Below are 12,630 nucleotides of genomic sequence, written 5' to 3' on the forward strand. Positions count from 1 at the left end.
GGGAGGGAGTTGGATGCAGGGGGGTGGCCAGGACTGAGGCAGGGGGTTGGGTACAGGAAGGGGTTCAGGGCTGGGACAATGGGTTGGGGTGCCAGAGTGGTTTGGGGTACAGGCTCCAGCTGGGCGCTGCTTACCTCAGGCGGTTCTGGGGGGTGGCGTAGTGGGGCTAAGGCAGGCTCCCTGCCTGCCCTGGCCCTGCGCCACTCCCGGAAGCGGCTGGCATGTTTGGCAGCGGCTTCTGGGGCAGGAGGGGCAGGTGGCTCTGTGCACTCCTCCCGTCCACAGGCACCACCCCTGCTGCTCCCATTATCCATGGTTCCCCATTCCCAATGGGAGCTGCAGGGGCGGTGCCCACAGGCGAGGACAGTACACGAGAACCCTGCACCCACAAGGGGCTGCAAGAATGTGCTGGCTGCTTCCTGGAGCGGCACGGGGCCAGAGCAGGCAGGAAGCCTGCCTTAGCCCCGCTGTGCCGCCGGACTGTTAGTGGCCGATCTCCTAGTTTGGCTGCAGGAGGGTTGGCAACCCTAGACTGAAACTGAGATCAACTGTCAGAAGTTGGTGACCACCGGTTGGTGACCACTGGACTAGTGACATCCAGAGCATGGGATTTCATACCTGACCATCTTGATTAATAGCCATTGATGGACCTATCCTCCATGAACTCTAATTCTTTTTTGAACCCTGTTATAGTTTTGGCCTTCACAACATCCCATGGCAACAAATTCCACTGTTTACCCCTTTTTCCAGAGCATTTATGAATGTGTTGAACAGTATTGGTCCCAGTACAGACCTCTGGAGGACACCACTGTTTACCTCTATCCATTCTGAAAACTGATCATTTATTCCTACTAGGGCTGTCAAGCGATTAAAAAAAGTAATCACGATTAATTGCATGATGAAAAAAATTAATCACGATTAACTGTGCGATTAATCACACTGTTAAACAATAATAGAATGCCATTTATTTAAATATTTTGGATGTTTTCTACATTTTCAAATATATTGATTTCAGTTACAACACAGAAAACAAAGTGTACAGTGCTCACTTTATATTTATTTTTTATTACAAGTATTTGCACTGTAAAAAAACAAAATAAATAGTATTTTTCAATTCACCTAATACAAGTACTGTAGCGCAATCTCTTTATCATGAAAGTTGAACTTACAAATGTAGAATTTATGAACAAAAAAAACTGTCTTCAAAAATAAAACAATGTAAAATTTTAGAGCCTGCAAGCCTACTCAGTCCTACTTCTGGTTCAGCCAATGGCTCAGACAAACAAGTTTGTTTACATTTGAGGAGATAATGCTGCCCTCTTCTTCTTTACAATGTCACCTGAAAGTGAGAACAGGTGTTCTCATGGCACTGTTGTAGCCGGCATCGCAAGATATTTATGTGCCAGATGCGCTAAAGATTCATATGTTCCTTCATGCTTCAACTACCATTCCAGGGGACATGCGTCCATGCTGATGATGGGGTCTGCTCGATAACAATCCAAAGCAGTGCAGACCGACACATGTTCATTTTCATTATCTGAGTCAAATGCCACCAACAGAAGGTTGATTTTCTTTTCTGGTGGTTTGGGTTCTGTAGTTTCCGCATTGGAGTGTTGCTCTTTTAAGACTTCTGAAAGCATGCTCCACACCCTGTCCTGATCAGATTTTGGACGGGACTTCAGATTCTTAATCCTTGGGTCGAGTGCTGTAGCTATCTTTAGAAATCTCACATTGGTACCTTCTTTGCATTCTGTCAAATCTGCAGTGAAAGTGTTTTTAAAATGCACAATGTGCTGGGTCATCATCTGAGACTGCTATAATATGAAATATATGGCAGAATGTGGGTAAAACACAGCAGGGGACATACAGTTCTCCCCTAAGGAGTTCAGTCACAAATTTAATTAACGCATTATTTTTTTAATGAGCATCATCAGCATGGAAGCATGTCCTCTGAAATGGTGGCCAAAGCATGAAGGGGCATACGAATGTTTAGCATATCTGGCACATAAATACCTTGCAATACTGGCTACAAAAGTGCCATGCAAATGCCTGTTCTCACTTTTGGGTGACATTGTAAATAAGAAGAGGGCAGCATTATCTCCTGTAAATGTAAACAAACTTGTTTGTCTTAGTGATTGGCTGAACAAGAAGTAGGACTAAGTGGACTTGTAGGCTCTGAAGTTTTACATTGCTTTGATTTTGAGTGCAGTTATATAACAAAAAAGATTCTACATTTGTAAGTTGCACTTTCACGACAAAGAGTTTGCACTACAGTACTTATGAGGTTAATTGAAAAATACTATTTCTTTTGTTTATCATTTTTACAGTGCAAATATTTGTAATCAAAAATAATATACACTTTGATTTCAATTACAACACAGAATACCATATATATATATATATATATATATATATATATATATATATATGAAAATGTAGAAAAACATCCAAAATGTGTAATAAATTTAAATTGATATTCTATTGTTTAGCAGTGTGATTAAAACTGTGATTAATCGTGATGAATTTTTTTGAGTTAATCTCGTGAGTTAACTACGATTAATTGACAGCCCTATTCCTACCTTTGTTTCCTGTCTTCTAACCCATTACTGATCCATGAGAGGACCTTCCTTCTAATCCCATGACAGCTTACTTTGCTTAAGTGCCTTTAGTGAGGGACCTTGTCAAGGCTTTCTGAAAGTCCAATTACACTATATCCACTGGATCACCCTTATCCAGAGGTTTGCTGACCTCCTCAAAGAATGCTAATAGATTGGTAAGGCATGATTTCGCTTTACAGAAACCATGTTGACTTTTCCCTACCAAATTGTGTTTATCTATGTGTCTAATAATTCTGTTCTTTACTATAGTTTCAGTCAATTTCCCTGGTATTGAAGTTAGGCTTACTGGCCTGTAATTGCCAGGATCACTTCTGGAGCCTTTTAAAAAAAAATGGTATCACATTAGCTATCCTCCTGAAGCTGATTTAAATGATACGTTACATACCACAGGTAGTAGTTCTGCAATTTCATATTGCAGTTCCTTCAGAACTCTTGGGTGACTACCATCTCGTCCTGGTGACTTATTACTGTTTAATTTATCAGTTTGTTCCAAAACTTTCTCTATTGACACTTCAGTCTGGGACAGTTCCTCAGATTTCTCACCTAAAAAGAATGGCTCAGGTGTGGGACTCTCCCTCACATCCTCTGCAATGATGACTGATGCAAAGAATTCAGTTGGCTTCTCCGCAATGGCCTTATCTTCCTTGAGTGCTCCTTTAGTACCTCGATCATCCAGTGCCCCATCTATTGTTAGCCGGCTTCCTGCTTCTGATGTACTTAAATTTTTTTTGCTGTTAGTTTTTGAGTCTTTGGCTAGTTGCTCCTCAAATTCTTTTTTTGGCCTTTCTAATTATACCTTTACTGACTTGCCAGAGTTTATGCTACTTTCTATTCATGTCTAATGCTATAATTTTACAACACTTAAATGAAGCTGCTGCTCTTTCATTTTGGGATGGAGATCAATTGGATCTATAATAAGGAAGCCCAACCCCTCTGCCTTTATAATGGACAGTTGAGAGATATGTTTAATTATGTTTCACTTTGACAGCCAGTCTAAGTTTCTCAGACATGCTTCTTCCCCTTGTTAGTATCATCTTCCATGTTTCTCGTTTAACCCAGTGGTTCTCAACCTGTGGCCCAATCAGCACACAGCTGCGGCCCATGTGATATCTTCAGGACCGTAACTAGTGTGGGGTGGGAGGGGCATCTGCCCCAGGTGCAGAGCTGGTAGCGGGATGCAAAAACGGGGCAGCGCAGGATTGGGCCCACCATCAGCCACTTCCTGGCAGGGTCAGGTCCAGTGGTGTCAGCTTCCGCCTCCCGGCAGGATCAGACCCAGCAGCATTGACGAGAGGCCCGGGTGCTCAGTGCACCCTAGCCTGCAGGATCGCGGGTCCAGTGACCTCAACTGGAGCAGGATCCCTCGCACTAGGACTGCAGCAGCAGGCGGGCAGGGTGGGCTGCACAGCTGAGCTAGGTGCAGCCAAAGTAGGAGACTAGTGGCCATGGGGGAAGGGTGTGCAGGGGGCTAGGGCTGCGGGGAGGGGGATTAGAGGATTGGGCCAAAAGAAATCTGATGAGGTTCAACAAGGACAAGTGCAGAGTCCTGCACTTAGGACGGAAGAATCCCATGCACTGCCACAGATTAGGGACTGAATGGCTAGGCAGCAGTTCTGCAGAAAAGGACCTAGGGGTTACAGTGGACAAGAAGCTGGCTATGAGTCAACAGTGTGCCCTTGTTGCCAAGAAGGCGAACAGCATTTTGGGCTGTATAAGTAGGGGCATTGCCTGCAGATCGAGGGACATGATCATTCCCCTCTATTCGACATTGGTGAGGCCTCATTTGGAGTACTGTGTCCAGTTTTGGGCTCCACACTACAAGAAGGATGTGTGAAAATTGGAAAGAGTCCAGCAGAGGGCAACAAAAATTATTAGGGAGCTGGAGCACATGACTTATGAGGAGAGGCTCAGGGAACTTGGATTGTTTAGTCTGCATAAGAGAAGAATGAGGGGGGATTTGATAGCTGCTTTCAACTACCTGAAAGGGGGTTCCAAAGAGGATGGATCTAGACTGTTCTCAGTGGTACCAGATGACAGAACAAGGAGTAATGGTCTCAAGTTGCAGTGGGAGAGGTTTAGGTTGGATATTAGGAAAAACTTTTTCACTAGGAGAGTGGTGAAGCACTGGAATGGGTTATCTAGGGAGGTGGTGGAATCTCCTTCCTTAGGCCTGGTCTACACTGTGTGGGAGGAGGAATTGATCTAAGATCTATTCTAAGAGAATAAAGTAGCTGAAGTTGACGTATCTTAGATCGACTTAAATTGACTTACTTCGCATCCTCGTGGCACGGGATTGACGGCCGCCGCTCTCCCGTCGACTCCGCTTCCGCCTCTCGCCCTGGTGGAGTTCCGGAGTCGACGGGGAGCACATTTGGGGATCGATGTATCGTGTTTAGATGAGACGCAATACATCGATCCCCGATAGACATGTAGACATACCCTTAGAGGTGTTTAAGGTCAGGCTTGACAAAGCCCTGGCTGGGATGATTTAGTTGAGGATTGGTCCTGCTTTGAGCAGGGGGTTGGAGTAGATGACAACCTGAGGTTCCTTCCAACCCTGATGGTCTATGATTCTATGTAGGTGATTTGCAGAATGTGTATGTAAAATTTTTACACTGTAGCATTTTGCCTCCTGTAAGACCAGGCATTAAGAATTACAATTTTGTGTTGCTACTACTGACACGTTTTGAAATAAGCTGGGATTATAAGGAACTCTCATTTTGCTACAGGAAATTTGACTCTTCTTTTTATGTGAAGATGCAAACCTGAGGTCCATTGGTAACTTCAGTTTAAATGCATCATTTCCTTTTCCACCTCTCCCATCGTCCTCTCCCTTTTATTCTCTCTCAGTATTCCCCCCATTACTTCTTTATTCTCTCTGCATCCCCTTTTCTCCCACTTCTTCCCTTTTCCTTCCCCACAACCATTTGGTTCAACCATTTGGTTCATCCTTTTTTTTTGTTTCCAATCTGTTTAATATTTTCAGTTTTCTGAAAGCGCCTGTTGGCCTGTACTCTACTCTGCCCTCAGAAACAGGGAATGTAGCTGATCCTTTTTGAGGCACTGCTAGTCTGGCCAGGATTTGTGGGTGGGTAAGTGGGAATGGCCTGATGAAGAGGTGGAAAAATCTATTTACTCATTCAGGGTGAGTCCCAACATTTCTCATGTGAATGGTCTGCAGAATCTAAGCTTTCATTTAAGCACTCCTAGCTATCTTCGAGACACCACTGACTTTCTGAGGAAACTACAATCCTTTGGTGATCTTCCAGAAAACACCATCCTGGTCTCTATGGATGTAGAAGCCCTCTACGCCAACATTCCACACAAAGATGGACTACAAGCTGTCAGGAACAGTATCCCCGATAATGTCACGGCAAACCTGGTGACTGAACTTTGTGACTTTGTTCTCACCCACAACTATTTCACATTTGGGGACAATGTATACCTTCAAGTCAGCGGCACTGCTATGGGTACCCGCATGGCCTGACAGTATGCCAACTTTTTTATGGCTGACTTAGAACAACGCTTCCTCAGCTCTCGTCCCCTAATGCCCCTACTCTACTTGCACTACATTGATGACATTTTCATCACCTGGACCCATGGAAAAGAAGCCCTTGAGGAATTCCACCATGATTTCAACAATTTCCATCCCACCATCAACCTCAGCCTGGACCAGTCCACACAAGAGATCCACTTTCTGAACACTACAGTGCTAATAAGCGATGGTCACATAAACACCACCCTATACCGGAAACCTGCTGACCGCTATACTTACCTACATGCCTCCAGCTTTCATCCAGACCACACCACACGATCCATTGTCTACAGCGAAGCTCTAAGATACAACCGCATTTGCTCCAACCCCTCAGACAGAGACAAACACCTACAAGATCTCTCTCAAGCATTCTTACAACTACAATACCCACCGGCTGAAGTGAAGAAACAGATTGACAGAGCCAGAAGAGTACCCAGAAGTCACCTACTACAGGACAGGCCCAACAAAGAAAGTAACAGAATGCCACTAGCCGTCACATTCAGCCCCCAACTAAAACCTCTCCAGTGCATCATCAAGGATCTACAACCTATCCTGAAGGACGATCTCTCACTCTCACAGATCTTGGGAGACAGGCCAGTTCTCGCTTACAGACAGCCCCCCAACCTGAAGCAAATACTCACCAGCAACCACACACCACACAACAAAAACACTAAGCCAGGAACCTATCCTTGCAACAAAGCCCGTTGCCAACTCTGTCCACATATCTATTCAGGGGACACTATCCTAGGACCTAATCACATCAGCCACGTTATCAGAGGCTCTTTCACCTGCACATCTACCAAAGTGATATATGCCATCATGTGCCAGCAATGCCCCTCTGCCATGTACATTGGCCAAACTGGACAGTCTCTACGCAAAAGAATAAATGGACACAAATCAGACATCAAGAATTATAACATTCAAAAACCAGTCGGAGAACACTTCAACCTTCCTGCTCATTTGATTACAGACCTCAAAGTCGCAATACTCCAACAAAAAAACTTCAAAAACAGACTCCAATGAGAAACTGCAGAATTGGAATTAATTTGCAAACTTGACACCATTAAATTAGGCTTGAATAAAGACTGGTAGTGGATGGGTCATTACACAAAGTAAAACCTATTTCCCCATGCTAATATTCCCCCTACTGTTACTCACACTTTCTTGTCAACTGTTTGAAATGGGCCATCCTGGTTATCACTACAAAAGTTTTTTTTCTCCTGCTGAGAATACCCCACCTTAACTGATTACTCTCTTTATAGTTAGTATGGCAACACCCATTTTTTCATGTCCTCTGTGTATATATATCTTCCTACTGTATTCTCCACTGCATGCATCTGATGAAGTGCGTTTTATCCCACAAAAGCTTATGCTCAAATACATTTGTTAGTCTCTAAGGTGCCACAAGTATTCCTCATTCTTTTTATTTAAAAAGGAATAAACCTGGGATTTTCATAGAGCCCTGAAGGAGTTTGATGCCCAACTTCCATTGACTTTAAAACCCCCAGCTTAAGCCCAGCCTCTGGTTGCAAAGGTAACCTTGCTCATGAAAAGCAAGGTTATACTGATGCAGTGCTGCCTTTTAAGAGGGGGAGGGCAGGGAAAGAAGAGACGCTGAACAGACAGCCACAACATGGTGAAGAAAAGACTGTTTAGAGACATGGGGAGGCAAGACGTGGATTGTTTGGGCAGGTGCATGCAGACACATGCTCTTTAACAGCAAGGTGAGTCTCTTTGTTGGGACACTGGATTTTTAGTTGAGCTAGTATGTTTTGGAAAAAGGGATTTTGCAGAGCTGGTCTAATACAATATAGGGGAACAGTTCTCACTCATTATATTACCATACACATTGTCAACATTTACAGCCACCTCTGATTTCTGTTTACATTCCTATACAATATTGATTTTTTTCCTATTTGTTTGCTTTGGTTTTAATGGCAGATTAATTTCCGGTGCAAACCAACTTTCCGAGAGGGGGGCTCCAGATCTCCAAGAGAAGTAAGTAATTTATGACTAACCATTGCTCCCCTCTATGATTTGTGGAGTAGGAACAGTGCTTTTAGACTCACTGGAGCCTTAGAAAGAGAACTGGCCCCCTTTGGGACACATTCTCTTCTTCACAATGAATATAAAAGGAATTCTAGACAAATAGCCACATTAGTTACATCAACAACATCAGTTTATTTTCTTTCCATATTCCCTCATCCGTTCTCTTTTTTTTTTTTTCCTCCCCGACTTTTTTTTTTTCATTTTTTCTTACTCAGGGCCGGCTCCAGCTTTTTTGCCCCAAACGGCGAAAAAAAAAAGATAAAGCTGTGATCGGCGGCACTTCGGCGGCAGCTCTACCGCGCCGCTTCATTCTTCGGCGGCAATTCGGTGGCCAGTCCTTCCCTCCAAGAGGGACTGAGGGACCTGCTGCCGAATTGCCGCCGAAGACCCGGACGTGCCGCCCCTTTCCAGTGGCCGCCCCAAGCACCTGTTTCCTGCGCTGGTGCCTGGAGCCGGCCCTGCTCTTACTTATATTTCATTCTTCCTTTCTTATTTTCTGTCTTTCAACCAGTCTTTCTGATTTTACTATCGCTGCATCTCTCCATTATTTCTTTCCTTTCTTTCACCCTCTTTCTCCTCACTTTGCCAATAGTATTTTCAGTGTTTCAAGTCTCGTGTTAGCTTACAGAATTAAAAATGACAAAACCTCAAGAAATGCAAAAGTTAATTCCAACTGCAGTCTGAATTTGGCCACATTACAGATGCTGCATGTTTTACAGTATTTAAGCATGTATTTAATGACATAAACCCTAAGGAACATATTTAAGAAGAATAAACAGGCACAGAAAAAAGCACATGTGCAGCAAAGTAGAGTCATTATAGTTGTTGAAACTTATTTCCTGTCTTCATGTCAGGCTTTCACATTTTATTTCCTAGATGTTTAGATTTTTTTTTAAATAAAGAAAAGGAAGGAAAAAAGTTGAGCTGTTTTGCTTGTGTAATATCCCAGCTTCATTGATAAACCAGATAGTATTAGTTGTTAAAAGGAAGTCTGAGAGTTCAGGAAAAGATTTTAAAGTGTAGAGTAGAGGGTACGGTATAAATTATGGGCTTGACTGAGAGTTTATTCTTAACCCATAGCAAGGGAGGGTGCATAGTTGTGCTGTCCCAGGAGCAGACGTGGTGACTCTTAGGAAGGGTTGGCAGGATTTTATTTTTATTTTTTTAATTATTTTGACCTTTAATATTGATGTTTATTTTTAAGTGTCTTTTTATTTTTATCTACTTCAATGTTCACAGTTGCACAAAATCATGGCTTTTCAGCATTTTTTATTTTTATCAATTTAAATTTTCATAGTTGGGGAAATTATGGGGGCGTCAGACAATAATTATTTAATAACAATAAATGTCGAGATTCAAAAAGTTAAAGCTTTATAACTGTGAAAGCACAAATTGTCAACATCATGTGTCAAAATGTGCGAAACGACGAACCACTTTAAATCAAACCGCAATAAGATCTCAAGCAGCATATTTCTTTGCCTATGTCGATAACTATCGATGGAAATATTTTTCGTCGGTTTGTGTGTGTACAGTGCAATCGATGTTTATCAACACTGACCAATAAAAATTGAAACCTTCCAAGCCTGCTCTGAGGCTACATCTACACTTGGTGCTAGGGGTGCGATCCGCAGCTTGCACAGACGTACGCCAGCTCTCACTGAGCTAGTATGCTAAAAGTAGGAGTGTATTAATAGCTGCCCTGAGTACAAACCCTCCCGGACCCCATGGGTACACACTCAAGATGGTTACTGTGCTGCCACTTGCTGCTGCCCATGCTATTGTGGCTACACTACAATTTTTAGAATGCTAACTTGGGGAGAGCTAGCATAAATATGTCTCTGCTAGCTAGGAGTCACACCCTTCCAAGTGTAGATGTAGCCAAGTGCAAGCCTGCTGGGGAGCATGGGTACATACACTGGTTGCTAGCCCATCTACACCACTATTGTTACCCCTGTTAACTACATTAGAGCTAACATGGGTATGCCTACTCAGGCTAAAGTCATCCCTTCACTTGCAGTGTAGACAGGGCTGGCGCTTCCACTAGGTGACCCTAGGTGGTTGCCTAGGGCGGCAGGATTTGGGGGGTGGCATTTTGCCGCCCTTGGCGGAAATTTGGTGGCGTGGGGTCCTTCCGCTCCGGGTCTTCAGTGGCAATTCTGCGGCGGGTCCTTCACTCGCTCTGGGACCTGCCCCCGAAGTGCCCCGAAGACACAGAGCAGAAGGACCCCCGCCGCCGAATGCTCAGAGGAGGAGCACTGCCGCCTAGGGCGGCAAAAACCCTGGCGCCGCTCCTGAGTGTAGATATAATCTTAGAGTTACAAGCATGTCTCTGGCTCTTCCCTTTCTCCAAGGGGAAGAAAACTGCTACTAGTCTGTACCAGATGCAGATTACATCCCCTTCCACATTAGCTCAGCTCTGCTGGCTGGTGTATTGAGGGGAAAAAGTCAAGGCAACATGCATGGAAAGGGAGGTAGCAGCCCTGCAGATGCTGCTCTCCTTCCCTCCATGCTGTGATCCATGGTGTGGGTAGCCCATGTCGGGGAGTAAAGGAATGCCTTACACCCCCTTGTTCCCCTGTGTGGACCTGTAGGACAGCCTGTGTTCTTGCCTTATAAGACCAAACCCAGCTCCCACTGAACTCATTGATGAACTTCTCCTCCCATTGACTTCAATGGGGAGTAGAAGTGGGCCTTATGCCATAGGTAAACATAATAGTGTTTTAAGGACACTTCTTCTCCCTGGGATGATATTGTAATTGTCTTTGCTGGACTGTACTCTGTTCTTTTTGTATGAGAGTAGCGGGGGGGAGGGGTTGTTCTGTCCAGATTCCAATTTGGGTAATGAATGCTGTCTACCTAGATTCCTCCTGCACTTTCAGTTGTGTATGGTGTTTTCATTTTCCAATATAAACTGTTGGGTAGTACTGCTGCTTAATGGCTGCCATGTTTTGCTCCAAAAGTGACTGCAGTTCAGACATGGCTGAAGTGATTCTTGTGTATATATAGGGCTGGAAAGTGATCAGGAATGAAAGGTGCTCTGTAAAGGTAAGATGCTATCATTTATTAATGGTTTCATTTTGTCCCTTTCCTGCAGAACTTTGTCCGACATCACTGGGTGCATAGGCGGAGGCAGGAAGGAAAGTGTAAGCAGTGTGGAAAGGTAAGTGGTATATGTACATCATAATCATTACACCAGGATTTTCTAAACACTGATAGATTCAATTCAGCAGGTGGCTCTTCCCAACCATTTAATTATTCTATTCCAGCCCTCTCTTGAGCAGGGAATGATTATCATGCCAAATGGGATGATGGGTTTCTGATGTGCACAAATGGGGACCAAAATGGTTACAGCAAATTCATTTTACTTGTGACCCGATCCCAGATCTCCAGAAGTGAAATGCCTAGGGCACTATAGTCCAGCACCATTCCTTCATCCCTGATACGTAATTGTTCTCAGTGTGTTAGACTGAATTTGTCAATGAATCCTCTGCTGTACAGACTCTGAAAACCCATTTCCAAAGGCTATAGAAAAGATAAGAGAAAACTTGGCTCCCTATAGGACCTTTTCTCCCATATCTTCCAGTCCTCCAAGCATCTAAGAGGTGCTGAAATTAATTTACATGTAATCATAACTTCCTTTCTCCAGAACTAGGTTATGCTACTGTCTCTCTCTTCTCTTCCTGAGAAATCTCTCTTTTCTCAGGTTCAGCAGTTAATTATTGTGTGGACAAGGGGCAGAGCCCATGTCTTGTCAGGTTCTCCGTGGTATGTATTTTTTAGCCAGAACCAGAAAATCAGATGCAACAAACTGGCCCTGGATACTGAGCTAAGGTACTAGCTGCAGTAAGATGCAGTATCCTCTTCATGGCAGATGGCATGTGAGCACCAGCAGTGAGAGGCTTAATGCAGCATTCTTATGCTGACATGACACATGATGACATTGGAGCCATGTTTTACTGTGCCTTTGCCATTCTGGGAATTGCTTTGTATCTCCAGTGCTGGTGTCAAAGGGATTCATTATGCTTGTAGAACAGTCAGTGCATATTGTACCAGAACCAACACTTGACATATCCATGGTATCTACATGACCAGTCCAGACTGGAATTGACAAAAGACATGGCTCCCCTGAGGTTGAGGTCAGTAGAAATGCAAAGAGAATAGCACCTTAATACAAACAGAGTTAAAGTTTGAATGCATATGTTCTGGTAGAGCTCTCTGTCCAGAAACCAGGAAGGGTAAAAGAAAACACAAACAAGAAAAATGCCTTTGTATTTTAATGGCAAAGTGACCTCCTCTATAACCAAATATTTGCTTATCTTGTGCTCTAATACTTTTTGTGCTTCTGCCTTTAAAACCATCCTTTAACTTCCCCTGTCATGCAAGATAAAGGAGACAGTCATTGAAATGAAATGGAAGTAAATTTAGAGC

The 12,630-nt window shown here is 43.7% G+C and overlaps 1 protein-coding gene across 1 annotated transcript in view; it reads left to right on the top strand.

The window, feature by feature from the left end:
- DGKI (diacylglycerol kinase iota) overlaps nt 1-12,630 on the top strand; it is a 239,832-nt gene that overhangs the window by 76,980 nt on the left and 150,222 nt on the right. Inside the window, exons 5-6 of the mRNA XM_026657521.1 lie at nt 8,095-8,151; nt 11,297-11,362. Coding sequence (XP_026513306.1) covers nt 8,095-8,151; nt 11,297-11,362 — 123 coding nt within the window. The remainder of the gene's footprint in view (nt 1-8,094; nt 8,152-11,296; nt 11,363-12,630) is intronic.

Source organism: Terrapene carolina, unplaced genomic scaffold (genome assembly GCF_002925995.2).
Source record: "Terrapene carolina triunguis isolate 2854851 unplaced genomic scaffold, T_m_triunguis-2.0 Scaffold247, whole genome shotgun sequence".
NCBI lineage: Eukaryota > Metazoa > Chordata > Testudines > Emydidae > Terrapene > Terrapene triunguis.